Consider the following 23,763-nt stretch of genomic DNA (forward strand, 5'->3'; position numbering starts at 1 on the left):
GCTGTTGTTTTTTATTATCCTTTATAACTGTATTCTTTTATTGATTGTACTGCGCGTCACCAGCCCAGCATCCACGGGTGCCATGGCACCCATGAAGGCCTTTATTGGTGCCCCCAGGCAGGTGCTTCAAATTCCAAGCTTTCATTTAAAAAAAGTAGGTCTTTAGTCTTCCTAGAAAGAATTTTATGAAGCAAACTGTGCAGATACCCTTCTAATCTATTTCTGACAAATGAGTACTGCTGTGCAGGAGCTGATGTCAGGCCCTCATTAAGAATTCACTGTATTGTTAACTTACAGTATAATGGTATACATGTCTATTTCAGAAGTAAGTCTCTTTGTGTTTAATTTATTTATTTATTGCACTTGTGTACCGCCCCATAGCTGAAGCTCTCTGGGCGGTTTACAGCAATCAAAAACATTAAAACAAATATACAATTTAAAACACATATTTTAAAAACAATTTAAAACACAATTTTTAAATTAAAACAATATAAAAACAATTTAAAACAATTTAAATTTAATGGGGCTTGTTCCCAGATAAGAATACAAGATGGCAGCCTACACTTTGGTTAGGATTGGCATTGGGGAAAACAGGGTTCTTCTGCCACATTCAGAACCAGTAGGACATAGCTGATTTCCCATGTCCGGGGGTAGATAATCAGCAGCATGACTGTACTCTCTAACTTTACATTATGCCATGCCCCCTGTGGCAGCCATTTTTGTTATGCCACATCCCCTTGGCAGCAGCCAATTTATGCCTGGTGCCCTCAGCACTCTCTCAAAATTTAAAATGTGCTCCCTGGTCCAAAAAGGTTGGTAATCCTTGGATTATACCTTTTGGTCCGAGGCCAACTAAATTTAGGATACAACTAGACAAGGCAGCAGAACCTACATGATCTGACATGCGTTTGTGTGTGGTAGGTAACCATCTTCCTGCACAACATTTTTCTGATCTAGTTCCAGAGCTACAGGGCAATCATGGGGCAAATCTAAATCAAGGGGGGTATTTAGATATTTTAAAAAATATGCAGGACAGGAGTTAGCTAGGTCTCCCTCAGTGCTGCCATCCTGACTCAAATGAGGGACGTTGCAGTTGTATTTGCACTTTAAAAAACCCTGTGGAAGATCTAATCATAGATTGCTAAGCTCCCAGTTGCGCCTGAGCTCTGTATAAAGCAATGGTTAACTTGTTCCATTGGTTTTAGTGGAAATTAAGTCAGAATTAACATAGCTAGATTGAGACTTTTTGTGTGTGTTTGCTTTTATCCTGTTATTTTAAAGGCATAATTGAGACTGCCACCCAGTTGATGAATTCTCGGTGTTAGATGGATCATTGATCAATTAAATCTGTGTAAAATTGCATCGGAATAAGAGTAATATTTCTTTAGGGAAAAAGCACTTTCTCTTTCTAGATGATGAATGCACATGTCATAGAAGATACCATATCCTAGTAGTGCATATAAAGACCTTCCAAGTACCCAAGATTCAGGAGGTGAAGGTTATTTCATCTTATCCTCACACAACATCTGAGGTGCAGTCGCCAGTGGTGGGCATTTCCAGATCCACTACCACATCCCCAGTCTAGCCAATCATGGTGGCTGCAGTGGGGTGTGGGCAGAATGATTGGCTTTGATCCCTGCATCAGCTCCAGTGAGATGAACTTCGGCCAGCTCAACCCCATCTTTGGAATGTTGGGGCTTTCAGTTGGACTCTGCCAGTGGGCAGTACTGCCAGTGGGCAATACTGCCAGTGGGCTTACCATCTGCATGCTTGGCAGCTGATGGGAGGCCAGCTCAGCCAGGAGAGCCTATGCTCAATCCCACCCCTCCCCCAGCCTGGTATAAGGGGTGGGATGGGGTGGATTGCTCTGTAAAGCAGGTTAGGCCAAGGGCCACTTCAGATATTTATTCCACTTTAAACAATCATGGCTTCCCCCAAAGGATCCTGGGAAGTATAGTTTGTGAAGGCTACTGAGTGTTATTAGGAGAGTCCTATACCCCTGACAGAGCTCCAGTGGCCAGAGTAGTTTAACAGTCAGCCCCTGTTCCCTGAGAAGTCTGGGAATTGGAGCTCTGTGAGGGGACTAACAGTCTCCTAACAACTCTCAGCACCTTTGACAAACTACACTTCCTAGGATTCTTTGGGGGAAGCCATAACTGTTTAAAGCATGTCTGATGTGGATACCAAAACCATATTGTGAGCCAAATCACTGAGAGAGGATTAGACCATGTTAGATAGATACTGTACAAAGAACAGTGCTGTTGACAACTATGATGGGATAATACCAATTTATGCCTTTTATCTTTATGGGCTTTGTATGCTTAGGATTAAGAAAAGTTGAAGAACCAATCTAGAATCAATGGAAAAATATAAAAATGACCTATGACATGTACACTTGCCTTTATAACAGGCCTAAGAGACACTCACCCTCACCCCATCTACATCTTTTGGTGGTTGGTACGTTAATGCAGAGGGGGGGAAATCACCACAATTATAATTTTATGCAGAACACCATTCTGCCTCAGTAACATTGGTTATGCATTTCCTCCCACATGCCTGCTAAACATATCTTCTTGCTGGAATTTGTGGGATGGGAGGGGTTCGTGCTGGAAAATATCTACTTACAATTTATATGCTAGTAAAGCATTTGGTAGCAAATGTTCTTTGAGAGGAGCTCACCTAAAACTCCTGCCCCTCACAGATCACCTACCAGGCAGTTGGTTGGGATGTTTTATGTGGCTTTAGAAGCCTCACTCACCCGACCCCACAATCACAGCCTGAAAAAGGTTGTTCCTAACCCACAGCCAGTTCAAAAGATGAAGCAGTTCATTTACTGACAGTTTTATGTAACTTGAATTTTTGATTTCTTCCCTTTAGTTTTGACCATCTAGGCTCAAAAGAACAGACTATGAAACATGATCAAGTTTTTTCTTATGGTGAACAAACAAGGGCAAACAAGACTTTCCCGTTATTATGAATACATGGACCTTCATAAACGGACAGTACTAGAAACTGAAGTCATCAAGCATTGCCTTTCCCGTTCAAAGGAACAAGTATGTCTTCTGTTCTTACGCGGATGATTTAGGGTCAAACAATATGTGATTGGGGCAGACCTATGGCAGGAGTGTATTATGTGTGTAAGCGGGAGTATGTATATGTGGGTGTGATATAAAAGGTCCATATAGGATGCTGAATCTTCTACCTATTCTCTGCTTTTTCCCACAGCCATTTTTTGCTCCACTTTCCATTATCAGAGCTTGGCTGGAAGAAAAATGCTCTTGGGAAAATGGACTGTTGTGGGGGGGGGAGCAGTGGTGGGAGATGGTTAAGCATTCCTTATTTGAGCAACCTCCTTGTACTTTAAATTTCACTTTCCCACCCATCAGTTTATATTGTATAAAAATTAACTCTTCAGGACTGCACATAGGCATGATTTGTGCCTATATACATCCAGTATTTTAGTTTCTTCAGTTCACCCTCTATCGCTTTAACACATATGGGTCCACTCTGTACAGACATACGCCCTCTCAAGAAAATCACTTTTAAAAAAATCCTGGGCAATTATTTTTTCATCTGTAAACTGTTGCTAAAATAACAGAAGCAAATAACTTTGAAGCCCCTTTTATTTCAACAAGATGGTAGAATACTTTATAGTCCAAAGCACTTACCTTTCTTTTTCTGCTAATCTGGGCGGTATTCAGTGAAATACTTGCACTAGTGCAACAGGATTTCCTCTCCTCATCTCCCCTGTGCCATCCCTAAATCTGCTCTGCAGGGCTGGGGGAAACTGCAGAACTGGTTTAGGGGCCACGCAGGGGAAGGAGAGAGGGAGAACATTCCATTGCGCAAGGAGAAATCCTTGTGCTGACAGAACCTTCACCTGAGCACTAAGTTGCATATTTTGGGTGTGTGAACTTTATTATTTATTTATTTAAAGTATTTCTATCCCGCCCTTATACCCTATAATAGGGCATTCAGGGTGGCTTACAAAAATAAAATCAGACATGTACATAATAAAATTGTAAGCAGTAAAATCACAAAAAAATTAAAATAAATTAAAATACATAAAAATACATAAAATACTATATATATATAGTATTTTATGTATTTTAATAGGGATTGGTACTAAAGGGACTACAAAGGTAAAATTTAACGTAGAAGACATAACATCAGTGTCAGGCTCTACCTTCAGTCCCTCTCAAAGGCTCTCCGGAACAAGATCGTTTTCAGAAGTCTCTGGAAAACCGACAGGGAGGGAGCAGAGTGAACCTCTTGGGGTAGGGTATTCCAGAGCTTGGGGGCCACAGCTGAAAAAGCTCTCTCCTGCGTGCCTGACAATCTAACATCTTTCACTCCAGGCACGCAGAGGAGACCAGAGGCAGATGATCTTAAATTCCAGGCAGGTACATATGGGCGTAAGCGGTCCCTCAGGTACATTGGTCCAAGGCCATTTAGGGCTTTAAAGGTCAGAACGAGCACTTTGAATTGGGCCCAGACACAAATTGGGAGCCAGTGGAGTCGATAAAGCACAGGGGTGATATGCTCCCTGTGCCCTGCTCCAGTTAACATTCTGGCTAATGCATTTTGAACCAACTGCAATTTCCACACCGTTTTCAAAGGTAGCCCCACATAGAGTGCGTTACAGTAAACAAGCCTCAATGTCACCAATGCATGTGTCACTGTGGCCAAGTCAGCTGCCTCCAGGAACGGACGCAGCTGGTAGACCAGTTCGAGTTGGCCAAAAGCACTCCTGGCTGCTGCAGCCACCTGATATTCAAGCAGCAGGGCAGGATCCAGGAGAACTCCCAAACTGTGGACCTGCTCCTTCAAGGGGAGTACAGCCCCATCCAGAATAGGTTGCAACCCCGTCCCTGGTGCAGTTTTTCCATTGACCAGCAGTACTTCCATCTTGTCTGGATTAAGATTCAGTTTATTAGCCCACATCCAGCCCTTCACAGCCTCCAGGCACCGGTTTAGGATGAGCACTCCCTCCCTGCAATCAGGTGGTAGGGAGAGATAGAGCTGAGTGTCATCAGCATATTGATGACATTGTACTCCAAATCTCCTGATGACCTCTCCCAGCGGTTTCATATAAATGTTAAAGAGCATGGGAGACAGAATGGAACCTTGCGGTATCCCATAGGCCAACAGCCAGCGGGTGGAGCAGTAGTCTCCCAGCACCACTTTCTGGCTCCTGTCTGTCAGGTAGGACCAGAGCCACCATAAAACAGTGCCTCCCAATCCCATCCCAACTAGATGGCCCAGAAGGATACCATGGTCAATCGTATTGAAGGCCGCCGAGAGGTCCATCAGCACCAACAGGGATGCACTCCCCCTGTCTGATGCCTGGCGTAGGTCATCAAGCAGGGCGACCAAGGCAGTCTCTGTCCCATGACCAGGCCCGAAGCCTGATTGAAAAGGGTCTAGATAGTCCGATTCATCCAGGAAAACTTGGAGCTGAGCAGCCACTACCTTCTCAATCACCTTGCCCAGAAAGGGGAGATTAGAGACTGGGCGGAAGTTGTTAGGATTCGCAGGATCTAACGAAGGCTTTTTTAACAAAGGTCTTATTACAGCCTCCTTCAACAATGTTGGCACAGAACCTTCCCTTAGGGAGGTGTTAATTAAATATGCCAACCACTCAGCCACTCCCCCTCTGGCAGATTTGATTAACCAGGATCGGCAAGGGTCAAGGGAACAAGTAGTGGCCATCAGTTCTCCCAGAATCCTGTCCACATCCTCAGGCTTTACAAGCTGAAAAGTATCCATAGAAAAATGACCAGAGGAAGCTTCAGGGACATCTGGCATAACTGTAGTTAATGAGGAGTCCAAGTCAGTCCGAATGCAAGCAATTTTATCTGCAAAGTGCCTCGCAAACATGTCATAGCAAGCGACTGAGGGCTCAGAGTCTAATGTAGGGCCAGAGCCCAAAAGACCCCGGACCACCCGGAAAAGCATTGCCGGACAACACTGAGCAGACGCAATAGTGGCAGAGAAGTGTTCTTTCTTCGCTGGCATCACTGCTACATGATAGGCTCAAAAATGAGCTCTAGCCTGTGTTTGATCAGAAGTGGACTGAGTTTTTCTCCATCATCGCTCTAGCCGTCATCCCTGCCATTTCATCAGGCCCAAGGTTTCAGTAAACCAAGGTGTATTACTGGCCTTCCCTGGTGGGAGAGGGCGCTTTGGGGCAAGAGTGTCCACCGCCCGGGTCACCTCCGTATTCCAGAGATTGACCAGAGCTTTGGCAGTATTGCCAGCCATGCTGGGAATATTCCCCAGAGCATTCAGGAAACCTTCTGGATCCATGAGTCTCCGGGGGCAGACCATTTTAATTGGCCCTTCACCCCTGTGAAGGTTACCGGGGGCACAAAGTCTAAACCTTGTCAGGTGGTGATCTGTCCATGACAATGGAGTCACTAAGAACCCCTCCACCCTCAGATCACCTTCTTCTTGTCCCGAACAGAACACAAGATCAAGTGTGTGTCCTGCCACGTGTGTTGGTCCAGATGATATTAGAGACAGCCCCATGGTTGTCATGGCAGCCATGAAGTCCTGAGCTGGACCTGTGAGTCTAACCTCGGCATGTATGTTGAAGTCACCCAGGACCATCAACCTGGGGAATTGCAACACCAACGCCGAGACCAGCTCCACCAGTTCAGGGAGGGAGACTGTTGGGCAGCGGGGTGGATGGTACACCAACAGAATCCCCACTCTGTCTCCCTGACCCAACACCAGGCGCACACACTCAAAGCTGGAGGTGTTAGGGACAGGGTACTTGACAGGGGAGATAGATTCCCTGCAGACAATTGCAATCCCACCTCCCCATCCCCTGGATCTAGGCTGCTGGAGTGCCACAAAACCTGGTGGGCAGAACTGGGAGGAACCTGTATTTCGGTAATACAAGCAAGGTCAGCGCATTCATGCAGGATTAAGTCCTGAATTAAAGTGGTTTTATTAGTCACTGACCTTGCATTCATCAGCAGGACAGTAAGATCCAGGGAGTTCCCAGCATAGCCACTGGTTTTGTCACTGGTTTTGTTTCAAGACCCCACTGGTTTTAGTCACTGGTTTTGTTTCAAGACCCCAGCAAAAGGTATTGCACTAGTGTGACTTTGAGTTAGGTCAGGTTCTGTGAAGGGCCAAGCTAGATGTGATACGCCGGTGATAGATATGTCATTTACTTGCAGACAAGGAATATGGGAGTCTAGTCTTTACAAGAAAAGGAGCATGTGAGGAAGGGATGCAGTAAAGTAAAGGAAGCAAAACTTTACTGCACTCCTTTTTTTTTAAGCAGTTGTCTCTCAGCCAAGCTCCAATACAAGAAGTGAACTGGACTAGCAGAAACTGTTCAAGGCAATGGAGTGCAACAAGGTGAGGTAGGGGAGGGGGGTGGTTTTGCTACACATAAAAACACACATACCAGTGTACTCCTTTTCCAGCAAAGCTTTATATTTCAAGCTTTATACGTAAAGAGGGCAAAGGTATGGCGTGGCCTCTGACCAATAACATCTAATTGATTGTAAGAGCTCTTCTAGCCTGCTGCTGTTTTGTGGGTGAGATTCAATTGCATACCAGCAAATTCAGGTTGCACAGTTAAAGTGGATTTGGTGCCCTTGAGCAACAAATCTGCTTCCCCCCCCAACCTAGGCTTTTCTGTGATTAAGAAAAGTGACAGGAACATGCACTAGAAAGTGTGGGTTAACATTTGCTTGACGCAATGTGGTATAATTTCCCAGCACACAAATCAGAATGAAAGCTCACACAGCCAATGCCTTATAACCTCCCAGCAAACTCTGTTCAAATGAATCAGGATGAAAGCTCCATAAACGGATCATCTGAAAGCAACCTAAGACTCTGTGATTGTTTGCAAGCTGCTCACTTTTAGAACTGGTAAATAAAATTAAAAATGCAATACTGGCATTGATTTTTCTGCACCTTCGTAATGTTGTTAGCTTGTCTCATTTATACCCTTATAAGCTAAAAATTGTCCAGATGAATGATTCCCATAAGCAGATAGGTATCGGCAAATCTGTATGTATCATTCCTCAAATTTATATTTATTTTGTTTCTTTCTTTTAGTGTTCCTTCATTGAGTACAAAGATTTTAAGCTGGTGTACAGGCAATATGCTGCTCTTTTCATAGTTGTTGGGATTAATGAAACTGAGGTAAGGGTTTATTAGTACTTTATATAAAGATAAAGACAAATATCAATCTAAGGACACCTTTATATATGCCTGACACTTTCCTCCTGGTTCCCATATATGATCCAGTCCATACTGTGTCCTTCTTGGGGACACAATTGCCTCCATTGCCTTCATCTCATCCATCATGTACCTAAGGAACAAAGTAAGCCCAACATTTGCTTCTGACTTGTGCAATTCTTTCATCAGAAGGGTGGCATATTCTGCATCCTGCTACCAGAGATGATGATGACAATTAATTTAATTCATTACCCGCCCTTTAACCTGAGGTCCCAGGATAATAATTAAAACAACTTAAAATCAAAGTACATAATTAAAACAACTTAAAATCAAAGCATTACCAAAAAAATAGATTGGTGTTCTATATACACAGCAATTTAAAGTGGATTCAATATATCCCATGTGTGCATATGTTGTCCACAAGACATTGTCCACAAGACATTGTCCACAAGACCTTGTCCTCATTTCAAGTGGCAGCTTGCACTTTCCCCCCATTTCATTTGGATTTTCCCAATCTGTAGATAATGCAGTAAGGGGGGGGAATCAACATAAAATCAAATTCTACCCGGATGTGGACTTATTAAAGTGCATTGAGTGGGTGGGGTTTTTTAACATGTGACATTTTGATGGGTCCCATCTATCACACCACCTCATACTTCTGTTGGCGAGGTGCTCAGTGGGCTGCTGATGGGGCCAGGCACAACATACAGCTATATATTTTTAAACCCATTGTTTTCTGTCAGTCTGGAATGTTGGAAAGCTCGTATGTCAAAATTTTTTTAAATTGGCTGGGCTTACAGGTAAACAAATACCTGCATGCAGGCCCAAAATGGACCTCAGGTCTCCAGAAATCAGCAAGAGTGAGGAAGAACTAATTGAGGGGAGGGAACAGCAACACACAGCGCAAAGACGTTCCATCAGGCACTGCCCACTGGCATGGACTGGAAACTTTGAGAAAGAGTTCAATTGAAAGTGCTCATGTGTGGACAAACATGCACAAAAGTGCACATGTCATAAATGGATGTGTGCAACCCACAAGCGCGTTAACAGGCTGGTGTATACGCAACCTAGCTGCACCTAAGGGCAAACAGAGTTCACCTCTGTTACTGTCTCCTTTCAAGCCATTCAAGCTGTAATTCTCTCCCATAACCCTATTCCATGCAACTGTTCTTCCCAACTTGATTCTTACCCTCTGGAAAGTCCTACCCAAACTCTCAAGATCTTCACTTTTTCCTCTAGGACAGAAATTGGAAGGAGGTAGCTGAAAATTTCTGTCTCCTAAGTTTTTTAGAACTGTTCTAGGATGGGCCAGTATGGGAGGGGTGCCAAAATAGGAGGGGGGAACAGCACTTTTGCAAGGCAGACACCTTGTGCCCTGGCACTTAAGCAGCTTCATAGGACACTTGACTGTGATGGGTGAGGGGGTGGGTAATTGTTGTTTGAATTCCAAAAAATAAACCCAAAGGCTGAGCATTGTTATTTAGACCTGGGGGGCTAGAAAGGAGGCTGATAGAGTGCTGCTAACTTTGGGACAAATTCAAACAGATGGCACTGTTAGTCTTTTGCAGCAAAACCAAGAACTCTGACACCTCAAAGACAAGTAGGTTGCAATGAGCTTTTGTAAGTAAGAACCTGCATATAGAGACTTGATGGGAAACCTGGGATGTTTCCAGGTGGTTGCTTATTGTGGGATTGGTGCTCTTCATGCAATCAAGATAACATTGCCATAAAAATGCCAGCCTGAAACTCCCCCCCCCTTTAATCTGAATTTACCATTCCTGTGGAAAATCTGATAAAAACCTGTTGCCAATAATTCATTTGTGACATCTCAACAACCCATTTACGAGGGAAGGACTCTTGGGTTAAGTTTCTGCAATTTTTTTTAAAAAATATGTATTTAAAATTTATGTATTTATTTACAAACTTTCTAGATCACCCTTCATCACACAGCAGTGATCACAGGACAGTTTCCCAACATAACAGAAAACATCATTATTATACAGCCACAAGAGTGGCTGTATACTATAGCCAGCGTGGATTTTTCACATTCCGCAAAGTTAAATTGAAAATACCCCCATGCCATTCTGATGCTTCCCATAAGTTTGTTTGAAAACAAAACCTTACAAAACTTACAGTCCTGAACTCAGAAACGCTTGCTTAACAACCCTCTCGATTTTCATGGCGATACACAAAACAGAGAAAATTGAGAGTTCAAAGTCTAAAGAGAGAGAAAAAAGAACCCAGGGCCCTTTTGGACTTTTTTCTCTCAGACTTCTCATGATCTGTTGAAATTCATTAAAAATCAGCCATGGTCACAGAGTACCTGTAATCCTAATACTGACCTTGCCCCATACTCTGACCTTCATCTTCTGCAGTTTAAAAGTTTTTAAAATGCCTGGCTGATTTTTAGTTAATTTAATAAATTTTGGCTTGAAATGAATGATAATGTCGGGCATGCTCATTAAGAACCAACTGTCAGTGTTCTAAAAGCCAGACTCACAGCTGCTGGGCTTTCCTAATCAGGGGACCACACCCATACCAGACTTTGATTTCACGTGAGACTGTCATGGCTTCCCTCAGAGAATCCTGAGAAGTGTAGTTTGTGAAGGGTGCTGAGAGAAGACTCCTATTCCCCTGACAGGGACAGCTCCAGTGGCAAGACTGGTTTAATGGTCAGCTCCTCTGATTGAAGGTCTGTGAGGGGAACAGGGTGTCTCCTAGCAACTCTCAGCACCCTTCACTAACTACACTTCCCAGGATTCTTTGAGAGAAGCCATGACTGTCCAAAGTGAAATAAAGGTCTGGTGTGGATATGTCCAGGCACAGCTTTAGTTTAAATTTGGGTGGGATGCTACACGTGCCTGCTATAGAATAAAAAGGTGGGGAAAACCCTGAAAAGCAATGATATTGTTCACAATGTTTTCTCCTCTGCCCATTGCCAACCCACCCAATCTCCTCCCCTCCTCCTCCCCTCCCTGCCCCTCCTCCAGATCAGTTTTGGGCTACAATCTGGGAGACCAGGGTTCGAGTCCCCACACAGCCATGAAGCTCACTGGGTGACCTTGGGCCAGTCACTGTCTCTCAGCCTCAGAGGAAAGCAATGGTAAAACCACCTCTGAATACTGTTTACCATGAAAACCCTATTCATAGGGTCACGATAAGTCAGGATTGTCTTGAAGGCAGTCCATTTCCCTTTTCAAACATGTTTGCACAGAAATAAATCCCATTGAACTCAAAAAGTATGCAGCTGATCAAACCCACCCTCCCTATTCCTCCTTCCTATCTCCTCCCTCTTGCCCCTTCCTTCCCCTCCAATCCTCTCCCCCTCCAATCCATTCCTCCTCCTCCCCCCTCCCCCTCCTCCTCCCCATGGTCAGTTTTACCTATCTTAAGCATGATTGCATGGGAGTAAATACCATTGAACTCTATAATCATGCAAATGATCAAACCTGCCCTCCTCTGCCCCTTCCTTTGCCCCTCCCTCTCCCATCGCTTCCTTCCCCATCCCCCTCCTTCCGCTCCCCTCCCTTTCTCCTTCCCTCTCATCTCCCCTCCCTCTGCTTCTCCCACACGGTCAGTTTTACTTATCCTAACCATGATTACATAGGAGTAAATCCCATTGAACTCAATAAGCATGCAAGTGAACAGACCTGGCTTTCCCCTCCTTCTCCCTCCTTTTCCTTCCTCCTCCCCTCCCCCTTCCTTCTTCCTCGTGATTGCATGGGAGTAAATCCCACTGAACTCAGTAAACATGCAAATGATCAAACCCATCCTTCTCCTCCCCATCCCCTCCTGCCTGCTCCCCTCCCCCTCCTCCCCTCCTCCCCATACCCTGTGGTCAGTTTCACCTATCCTAAGCATGATTGCAGGGGAGTAAATCCCACTGAGCTCAGTAAGCATGCAAATGATCAATCCATTATCAGCAAGCTTGCACAAGATCCCATTTCTTACCTCCCGGATTAAAAAGCAGAGAAATTCACTAATAGGCCAAAAACCTTGTGGTTTAAGAACGTACTTAAAGCCCACAGATATTTCTATCAAACTTTAAAAAGCAGGGGAATTGGGCAGCTATAGTGAATGCACCAGGGGAGCAGGAGACCTGACCTCCTCTTTGAGATATTGTACTGCCCTACAAATTTGTCAGAATGCAAACACCATTTGGGTTGGTCTTTCACAGTCCAATCCACTTCCTGTGTAGCTTGGAAGAATTTGGTAACATGTGCCTCTGAGCATATGGTGAGTGGTGGCAACACCTGCGATCAGCCCAAATAATGGAAAGAAGACATGTGCTGTGCTGATCTTGTTTTAACTGGGATGAAGCACATGATTAAGACAGTGTACATAGTTCAGATAGTCTCTTTAAATATGTCTGATTTACTTTGAAGTTTCAGTGAAGTTTCCTATAGGAAATCATTCTCTTTTGTTTCTATTTCTGTGAATATGTGAACTACAGCAACACTTTGAAAAATTTACACTAACAAAAGTCCCAAAATGATTATGAAATAATGGCACTGACTATTCTGCAGAATCAGAGCTTCGGAAAGTTACTTTTTTAAACTACAACTCCCATCAACCTTAGCCAGCATAGCCACTGGATTGGGCTGATGGGAGTTGTAGTTCAAAAAAATAACTTTTCCAAGCTCTGTGCAGAATAGTCTCCAGTGGACATCAGGAGTGTCTCAGTTTGCACAAGATAAAACAGTAGGAGGTGAAATATATTCTAGGTGTGCTCTATGTTTTTAATTGACCGTGCCCACCTTGCCTTAAATGAAGTGGTTTAAACATAGCAGCCTGAAAACATGCATCTTGGGCAGGCTAAATTTTTTTCCCCAACATTCCTGAAGGAGCAACATATTGTAATCAGTCTGATTTTACATCAAACTTCAGTTTCAGATTCAACTGTTAATGCACCCAAAATAGAAATAGAACATTTTATTTATTTATTTATTATTTTATTTATATCCCGCACTTCCTACCAGCAGGAGCCCAGGGCGGCAAACAGAAACACTAAAAACACTTTAAAACATCATAAAAAGACCTTAAAATACATTAAAAGAAAACAACGTTAAAAACATTTTAAAAAAACAAACTTTAAAAACATCTTCTTAAAAAAAGGGTTAAAAATATTAAAAGACATATTAAAAGCAATTCTAACACAGACGCAGACTGGGATAGGTCTCAACTTAAAAGGCTTGTTGGAAGAGGAAAGTCTTCAAAAAGCACCGAAAAGATAGCAGAGATGGCGCTTAATATTTAAGGGGAGGGAATTCCACAAGGTAGGTGCCACCACGCTAAAGGTCCGTTTCCTATATTGTACCGAACAAACCTCCTGATAAAATGGTATCTGCAGGAGGCCCTCACCTGCAGAGTGCAGTGATCGACTGGGTATATAAGGGGTAAGACAGTCTTTCAGGTATCCTGGTCCCGAGCTGTATCAGACTTTGTACACCAAAACTAGAACCTTGAACTTGGCCCGCTAGCAAACGGGCAGCCAGTGCAATTCTTTCAGCAGAGGGGTGACATGTTGGTGATACCCTGCCGCAGTGAGCAGTCTCACCGCTGCATTTTGCACTAGCTGCAGCTTCCGGACCAACCTCAAGGGCAGTCTGTGATGTTCCTATATATTAGTGTATATATGGCAAGTGCTGGTTGTTTAGAGTATACATGGTAAGTAGTGAAAGAGGAGGGGGAGTGAATGGGCAATAGAATGCTTGATGATTGGCTGAATGTTTAAAATGGCTGACAGTATAAATGAAAGGATGACAGGTAAATCTGGGGGAATGTGAGGTGGTGAATTGTGGAATCAGGGGGGAGAAGAGAAAGAGTGGATTGCTTGGTGGGGTTTAGAGAGTTGTTTACCAGGAGGGAGGTGGAGTTCGGATTAGTATTGAGTAAAACCATATGCTTATGTGCCTTAAAAAGAAATCTTGTTAATCTTGTTAGCTTTGTTATCTGTAATAAATACTTAATTTGGTTTACCAAAGGCCTGATCCTTGGCTGGGGTTTCACAGACCAGAAGGGAGGGTAAGGTAATGACCAAGGCTGAAGGGGAACTGTAACAAATGGTGGCAGCGGTGAAGAGAATAACAATACCAGTATTCAGAGTCTCTGGGAATACTAGTATTGGGACATTACTGGTGGTTGCCTAGCAGGGGGATCTGTTGAGATCTGTGCTAGAGCGGGGAGAGAAATCATAAGAGAGAGCGGTCCGGACTGGTGGAGTCCCTGGTGGTGCCTAGAGACAGGCAGTAACCACGAGCAGGTAGGAACCTGACAGGGAGAGCCAGGGAAGGACGCCTCACATGTGGTGTCAGTAGCGGTGGGATATGAACAACAGAGAATCCAGATACGAACCAAAGAGAGTCCCAAAGACACGTGGTGACAAAGGAGACTACGTCACAGGTGTTGGCTGTAGCAGTGAGATACGAATACTAGACAATCCCTAATAGTTGTGTGGCAAACAGAAATAACAAAACAAGATTTCTTGTGAGAGTGACTGGCAAAGAGTGTGTGGCAGAGTGAGTGAACTCAAACACCATGGCTGAATACATAAAAATGAAAAGAGAGGAGCTGGTGGAGAAGTGCATAACATTCAATTTACCTCATGAGGGTAAAGGGGTAGATGAATTGAGGGTAGCACTTATAGGATTTGCAACTGCCCAGCAAAAACAACCTGTCAGAGAAGAGACCCCAGAAGGATATTTAAGCAATCCCGCTTATATAGAGTACTTGAGAGAGAAGTTGAGGATGGAAGGTGCAGAGAAGGAAAAACAGAGAGAGTTGGAAGCTGAGAGATTGAGGATGGAGGCTGAGGAAAAAGACAAGCAGAGAGAGTTGGAAGCTGAGAGATTGAGGATGGAGGCTGAGGAAAAAGATAAACAGCGGGAGTTGGAAGCTGAGAGATTGAGGATGGAAGGTGCAGAGAAGGAAAAACAGAGGGAGTTGGAAATTGAGAGAATGAGATTGGGGTTTGAGGAGAGGGAGAAGCAACGAGCATTGGATGTTGAATTACAAGTAGAAAAGTTAAAATTTGATAGAGAGAAATTTCACTCTGAGGAGACAAGGAAAGAGAGAGATGGAGCAAAAATAAAAATTACTCCAAAGGACTTTGCTGTCTATGAGCCTGGTCAAGATCCTCAAATTTACCTCAGTACCTTTGAAAAAGCAGCTCAGTTGTGGGGGCTACCTGAAGATAAATACATGCAGTATTTATCAAACCTGATTAAACGGGAATTGGCTGAGGTATACCAATATTTCCCCTCAGACAGGCCCGTCACCTATGCTGAATTCAAAGAAGCAGTGTTTAAAAGATTCAGACTGGGGCCTGATTATTTTAGAAAGCTTTTCAGAAACTGCCAGATACAGACAGGGGGATCTGTTGAGATCTGTGCTAGAGCGGGGACAGAAATCATAAGAGAGAGCGGTCCGGACTGGTGGAGTCCCTGGTGGTGCCTAGAGACAGGCAGTAACCACGAGCAGGTAGGAACCTGACAGGGAGAGCCAGGGAAGGACGCCTCACACAGTCCCACATGGAGCGCATTACAGTAATCCAGTCTAGAGGTTACCAGTGCGTGGACAACAGTGGTCAGGCTCTCCTGGTCAAGAAACGGCTGCAGCTGTCTTATCAGCCGCAGCTGGTAAAAGGCACTCCTAGCCACAGAGGTCACCTGTACCTCTAGTGACAAAGATGGATCCAGGAGCACCCCCAGACTACGGACCTGCTCTTTCAGAGGGAGTACAACCCCATCCAAAACAGGCAACTGACCATTATCCGAACTCGGGAACCACCAACGCACAGCACCTCCGTCTTGCTAGGATTCAGACTCAGTTTACTGACCCTCATCCAGCCCACCACCGAGTCCAAGTAACATAAGCAACATAAGCTCCGATTTGAAACACAAAAGGCTGTCTTCACCATCATATGACACTGACCAAAAAAAAGGCTTTGAAATTAATAAAAATAAATTTGACACAGGTTTCTAGGATGAGTAATGAGATAAATAAAATTTTCTAGATTAGATTCTCTGTAGAAACAGTAGTAACACAGGAATGAAGCAAAGTAAGAAGAACACCAACAAACATATAAAATTGTAATTCTCCATCTTTGGAGATGGCAGGTATTGCCACCGCTCACCATATGCTCAGAGGCACATGCTACCAAATTCTTCCAAGGTATGTTCTTAAACCACAAGGTTTTTGGCCTATTAGTGAATGTAATATAATATAAAACAAATGTGAAACACAATAATAAATAATACCAATTATCAATAAAACATAAAAAAGGTAAAGGTGTCCCCGCACTTGTATTTTTTTTTTTTTTTTTAATAATTTTTATTCAAATTTTTCCAAAAACAAACAAAACAAAGTCAAAAAGACATAACAATACATCAACAAAAAAATGAAAATAAAATAGTTGACTTCCGATTTGTCGCAGATCAGCTATAAGTATATAATATACATCAAACCTGTCCCTTAATGTATACATACAGAGTCCCTTTTCTCCATAGGCTATCTTAATTAATCGTCAAATCCCAGTATCATCATTTTATTTTGATCTTTCAACAAAAAGTCTAAGAGAGGTTTCCATTCCTTAAGAAATGTATCTGTCGATTTTTCTCTAAGTAAACATGTCAATTTATCCATTTCTACTAAGTCCATTAATTTCAATAACCATTCTTCCATTGTTGGTGTTGATTCCATTTTCCACTTTTGTGCATATAATAATCTTGCTGCCGTAATCATATATAATATTATTCTTCCATATTTCTTTTCTATTTGTTTATCCATAAAACCCAATAAGAAAAATTCTGGTTTTGACCGAATATTTATCTTTAGAATTTTTTGCATCTTCCTACCTATCTGTGCCCAAAATAATTTCGCCTTTTTACATGACCACCACATATGATAAAAAGATCCTTCTTGTTGTTTACATTTCCAACAAACATTAGAGACATTACTATACATTTTTGACAGCTTTTCTGGAGTCATGTACCAACGGTACATCATTTTATAAAAATTTTCTTTAAGATTATAACATAATGTAAATTTCAAGCCTTTTTTCCACATATTTTCCCATTGATCCATTTGTATGTTATGACCAAAATTTTTTGCCCACTTTACCATGCACTCTTTTACTTGTTCTTCCTCCATATCCATTTTCAATAAAAGTTTATACATTTTTGCAATTATGTTTTCATCATTTGTACACAAACCTATTTCAAAATCAGATTTATTTATTTCAAACCCATACATTTTCTTGTCCATTTTATATCTTTCTAACAATTGTAAATAGGCAAACCAATGAAAACTATATCCTTCCTTTATCAATTGTTCTCTCTCTTTCATTATGTATTCTCCATGTACATTTTCTAATAGTTCTTGATAAGTTAACCATTTCTCTTTTCCAGACATTTCTCTTCTATAAAAAGCTTCTTGACTTGAGACACATAATGGTATTTTCGAATAAAACCTTGGTTTGTATCTATTCCATATTTTCAACAGAGGACGTCTTATAAAATGATTATTAAAGTCTACATTTACTTTTACTTTGTCATACCATAGATATCCATGCCATCCCCACTTCAGATTGTGGCCCTCCAAATCCAATAGTCTTTTATTCCTCAATAAGATCCATTCCTTTATCCAGACTAAACAGCAGGCAGCAAAATAAAGTCTCAAATTTGGTAATCCCAGTCCTCCTCTTTCTTTAGCTTCTTGAAGTAATTTAAATTTAACTCTTGGTTTTTTTCCTTGCCATACAAATTTAGAAATATCTTTTTGCCATTGTTTAAAAGGTAAATCAGAGGATATTACAGGTATTGTTTGAAACAAAAACATCATTCTCGGTAATACATTCATTTTTATCACAGATATTCTACCCATTAATGACAGTTGTAGTTTATCCCATCTTAGCAAGTCTTTCTTAATCTCTGTCCATAATTTTTCGTAATTATTGTGAAACAACTTTGAGTTTTTATTTGTCATGATGATGCCTAGATATTTCAACTTTTTTTCTATTGTAAAATCTGTCTTGTCCATTAACTCTTTCTGTTCCCTTAAAGTTAAATTTTTCACCAACATCTTTGTTTTTTGATTGTTGATCTTAAATCCTGCTAAAGGTCCAAATTCTTTTAATTTGTCCATCAGTATATGAATTCCTTCCAAAGGGTTTTCTAGTACAATTATCAAATCATCAGCAAATGCTCTCAATTTATATTCTTCTTTTTTTATTTTTAATCCCGAAATCCTTTTATCTTGCCTTATATCTCTAAGCAACACTTCTAAAACCAAAATAAATAAAAGGGGAGATAATGGACATCCCTGTCTTGTACCCTTTTGTATTTCACATGAGTCCGTTAAGTCTCCATTAACAATTATCTGGGCCTTCTGTGATGTATAAATCGATCTAATCCATTTTATAAAGTTGTCTCCAAAGTCCATTTGCTCCAAAACCTGGAACATAAATTTCCAATTCAAATTATCAAATGCTTTTTCAGCATCTAAAAAAATCAGAGCTGCTTGTTTATCATTTCGTTGTTCTAAATATTCCAACACATTCAAAACATTCCTGACGTTGTCACGTAATTGTCTTCTAGGTAAAAACCCTGATTGATCTTCCTGAATAAATTGTTGCAATATTATTTTCAATCTTTCAGCCAAAATCATTGTAAAAATTTTATAGTCATTGTTCAGTAGAGATATTGGCCGATAATTTTTTGTTTTAGTTAAATCTTGGTCCTCTTTAGGTATTAATGTTATATTAGCATTTTTCCAACTATCTGGTATCTTTCCCTCTTGCAAAATAGAATTCATTGTAGACTGTAAAGGTAGCAGGAGTTCTTCCTCCAAACATTTATAATACATTGCAGATAGCCCATCTGGTCCTGGTGCCTTTCCTAATTTAATTTTATTTATAGCTTCAGATATCTCTCTTGACGTAATAGGGCCATTAATAACTTGTCTCTGAAAATCTGTAATTTTAGGCAAATTCTGTTTAAATAAATACTCTTCTATTTTTTCAGATGGAGTTTCTTGACACTTATACAATGTTGAGTAATATTGATGAAAAATCTTTTTAATTTTTACATTGTCTGTCAGCGTCTCATCTCCTTCTTGTATCTTTAAAATAATATTTTTTTGACGTTCTTTTCTTAATTTATATGCTAACCATTTCCCAGGTTTATTTGCAAATTCAAAAGTCCTTTGTTTAGCAAAATTTAATTTCCTTTCAATTTCTCTAACTGTCAACATTGATACTTGCTTCTGTAACATTTTAATTTGATTTACAATAGAAACTTTAGCTGGATTCTTTTTCAATTCTTCCTCTTTTTGTTTTATTTCTTCCAAAATTAATTGCATTTTCTGTTGTTTCTTTTTTTTTAGTTCAGAATTACATTTAATAAAGTATCCCCTCATAAATGCCTTACTTGTATCCCAAACAATATTTTCACTTGTTTCTTTATGTAAATTATATTCAAAGAACTCCTTTAATTTCTTCTTACATTCTTGTACTACTTTATCATTCTGTAATAAAGATTCATTTAGTCTCCATCTAAATCCAAGATTTTTTTTTTTTTAAAGTTAATATCACAGGATTATGGTCCGAAAAAGTTTTTGGTAATATATCCATTTTAAAAATATCCTTCGCTAAAATTTTTGACATCCAAATCATATCAATCCTCGAAAATGTTTTATGTCTTTCTGAAAAATAAGTAAATTCCTTTGCATTATCATTTATATATCTCCAGGTATCCACCAATTCTAGATGTTCCATGAGTTCAAAACAAATCTTCGGTAATTTACCTTGTGTCTCTTTGATATTTTTTTCAGAAAGCCTATCAATTTTTGGTGAGATTACCCCATTCCAGTCACCCATGACACACCAATGCTCATATGAAAACTCTGACAATTTTTCCATAAGTCCTGTATAAAACCTTGTTTTATCTTCATTGGGGGCATAAATACCCACTATCAAAATGTTTGTATCTTGTAAAGTAATTTCAACCCCCACAAATCTACCACTATCGTCCAATAATACCAATTTAGGAAGCAATTGTGGGTTAATATAGAGAACAACTCCATTTTTTTTTTTTGGTCCAGCTGAAATAAATTCTTCACCCAAATTTTTACAAATCAAATATTTAGAATCTTTCTTCTGAATATGAGTTTCTTGTAGACAAATTATATCCAATTTTAATTTTTTCAAATAATGAAACACTTTCTTTCTCTTCTGCGCCGTGTTGGCTCCATTTATATTCCAAGTTAGGTATTTGTAATCCATCGTTAAGCGTGTATTTTAAAATTTGCCTGATGCTCCTTTTGATCCATCATCTTCCTTCCCCTCCTCTGCATATCCTTGTTGACTTTGTTTCCCAGGAACTGTATCCATATCTTTGAGTTTATCTTCTTCCATATCTTTTGAAGCTTTTCTCAAGAAGTCCCTTGCTTTTTGAACAGTATTCAATCTATATTTCTGTTGTCTGAATGTAAAAATCACTCCTTCTGGAACGTCCCACCTAAATTGAATTTTGCATTGCTTAAGTTTTTCTGTAAGGAAAGCATATTCTTTTCTCTTACGTAAAAGTCTAATAGGAATTTCCTTCATCACCAGTATTTCCTTACCATCAATTTTAAAGGTATATTTAAAGTGTTGCTGTAAAACCATATCTCTGGTCGTTTTCTTTACGAAGTGAACAAGCACATCTCTTGGAATTTTTTTCATTGTTGCATATCTGGAGTTAATTCTATAAACTTTGTCTATTTCAAATTCCATTCCATTGGCTGTTGCTGGCAGGGTTACCACCAGTGGTAGATTCTGCCCATCCATGCTTTAGGCTGGCAAAGAGCAGACCTTGGCAATACCAGAGACACCTCCACCTCACCCAAATTTCCTCCATTGTGGTTTGGATTGCTCTACCCATTGGTTTTAAAATGTATCTATTTAAGATGCTTAAACCAGAGTTGTTAAACTACAGAGCAGGGGTGGACAATTGGATCTGGCTAGCCAGTGGTGCATTGAGTGGTGCCACACACATCTCGAGTCACCTGACGTTACCTCATGTCAAAGTTCAGTCCTTGGAAGCAGTCACAGGATCATCTCTAATCTTAGTGCTATCGTTCTGCAGTGTTCCCCCCCCCTAAAAATGGCCTTACATGCCAAATTCAGGGGCCTGGGGAGCCGAATTAGGCCTGCCAGTCGGATGCTCCTGCTATGGCTATGGAAGAATTAAATTTAGAAGAAGAACTAAAGGTAAAGGTGTCCCCGCACTTGTAGTGCGAGTTGTTTCCGACTCTTAGGGTGATGTCTTGCGATGTTTACTAGGCAGACCCTATATATGGGGTGGGATTGCCAGTTCCTTCCCCGGCCTTTCTTTACCCCCCCCCCTGCATATGCCGGGTACTCATCTTACCGACCATGGATGGATGGAAGGCTGAGTGGATCTCAACCCCTTTTACCGGAGATTCGACTTCCTCCTTCCATTGGAATCGAACTCCAGCCGTGAGCAGAGCTTTTGGCTGCGTTACTGCCTCTTACCACTCTGCGCCACGGAGGATCTTCAATAAAACATACCAATGTAAAATAAGCCTGAGGTCTTGGATAGTCTCAACTAATTTCTTCCAAAAACCCAAGAAATCAAGTAACTTAAACTTGGCAGTGGAACCGTAGCCAAACACCCCTCCAGGGAGAGAGTTCCATAGTCAGGATGCTACAACAGAGAAGACTGTGTCCTGGGTCACCACACATCTAGCCATGCCTGCCAGCAGGGCAACAAGCAATACCCCCCCCACTCCCCTGCCGATCACAGGATTCAGGCTGATTGATATGGGAGGAGTCACTCTGATATATAACTGGGTCACAGGTCACTTAGGGCTTTAAAAGTCAATACTAACATCTAAAACTGTGCTTGGTGACATACAAGCAGCTAGTGCTAATCCCATAGAATAGTTGCTATGTAACTAGATGCAGATGCACCTGTCAATACTCTAGTGACAGTTTTTGCAACTCCAGTTTCTCGATCATCTTTAAGGGAAGCCTAGCATGGAGCATGATTACGATAATCTAGTCACATGTTTACAAAAGCACACATCTCAATGGCAAGTCTATCCTGATTAGAGATGTGAAGGCATGGGGGGGGCAATAGAAAGAAATCAGAAAAAACTTTTTTTTCAACTTTTCCTGGGGAAAAAAAAAAAGGAAAAACTCCCTCCTTCATTCCCCCCCCCCAATTTTTGCTTGGGTCTTCATATCTTTAATCCTGATCCAGGAATAGCCATACTTGGTGCACCAGCTACTTTTAGAAATAGGTACCCCTTGCCACCAAAGGCACCTGGGCTTCAATTAGCTCATTGTGGATCATGCAAACTGAATACCAACTCCTGAGATGTGGGTGTGCCTAGCTCCTTCTACATGCGTAGGCGTGATTGTTTCTCATTAACTTCACTTGTGCATTGTGCCTCTGATTTCAGGATGTATTTACTCACCTTACAAAACAATCCACCCTTTTATTGCGAAAAGTATAAACCTACAAACTGGCATTCTAAGCATAAACATCTCTGTTGACATATCTCAATGCAACTGTCCCTGATATGAAATTTAATGTGTTATTATTTGTGATGCTGCACTGGTGCAATCTTTTACATTTAGTTTGCTGATGCAGTGAATATTCAGGTCTAAGGATAAGGCTGTTGGTTTTGTTTCTACTTTTGTTTTCTAAAACATCTAAAAACGTATCACAGTTGTAAGCTTTATAAGAAATGCAAAACAATTAGCAGATCACTGGATTCGTTAATGCTTTCAACTGATTTTCAGAATGAGATGGCCGTCTATGAACTGATTCATAATTTTGTGGAGGTTTTGGACAAGTATTTCAGCAGAGTGGTAAGTATGATGTTGAACCAAACACAAACCCTTTTTCAGAAAGCTTTCACAAAATCAAATGGACTTATTCTATCACACATGTATCAGTCTGAAACATAAAATGTGGTTGTTTCTACGTGCAACTCCCCCCCCCCATTGCAACTGATGGGAACTGCTACAACTGGGAAACTGTTGGTTGTGCATTAGTTGATTGTGCAATTTTCTTTCCCTTTCCTTTCCTTGATTGCTTATTTATGTGAAGTATTTTTATCCTATTCTTTATAGAACATTCCAAGTTGATTCAGAAACCAGAAACATCATTCAAATATGTTATCATAAAAAATACAGTTAAGACAATAAATTCAGCAGCATCCAGAGGTCAGGGAAAAATTAGCTAAATCAGAAAGTGACAAGCAGGCACAAGCCTCCTTGTTAAAGGCCTCTGAGAGCAAATAACTTTTTAGCAGGTACCAAGAAAACATTAATATCAGTGCCTGCCTTATTTGAGGTTATTCCATAAAGGGGACACAACAGAGAAGTTCCTTCTCCTGGTTGCCAGAAGCTTATGATTTTGCTGTTCTGTTTTCATCATTAGATCTAGATCTAATTTGTTCAGTGGGTTGAGCTCTGGTGTGCATATGGAAGTGTAATATGAGTACATGGAGAGCCATATAAGTAAGGATGCTCCATGATCATTGTTG

At 41.0% G+C, this 23,763-nt stretch overlaps 1 protein-coding gene across 3 annotated transcripts in view; it reads left to right on the forward strand.

Annotated features, from left to right (window-relative positions):
• AP4S1 (adaptor related protein complex 4 subunit sigma 1) overlaps positions 1-23,763 on the forward strand; it is a 56,917-nt gene that overhangs the window by 23,061 nt on the left and 10,093 nt on the right. For all 3 annotated transcript variants that reach the window (XM_061611588.1, XM_061611587.1, XM_061611589.1), the window contains 3 exons: positions 2,878-3,053; positions 8,083-8,169; positions 23,015-23,083. In XM_061611588.1, coding sequence (XP_061467572.1) covers positions 2,916-3,053; positions 8,083-8,169; positions 23,015-23,083 — 294 coding nt within the window. In that variant the 5' untranslated portion in view covers positions 2,878-2,915. The remainder of the gene's footprint in view (positions 1-2,877; positions 3,054-8,082; positions 8,170-23,014; positions 23,084-23,763) is intronic.

Source organism: Rhineura floridana, chromosome 2, assembly GCF_030035675.1.
Source record: "Rhineura floridana isolate rRhiFlo1 chromosome 2, rRhiFlo1.hap2, whole genome shotgun sequence".
Classification (NCBI taxonomy): domain Eukaryota; kingdom Metazoa; phylum Chordata; class Lepidosauria; order Squamata; family Rhineuridae; genus Rhineura; species Rhineura floridana.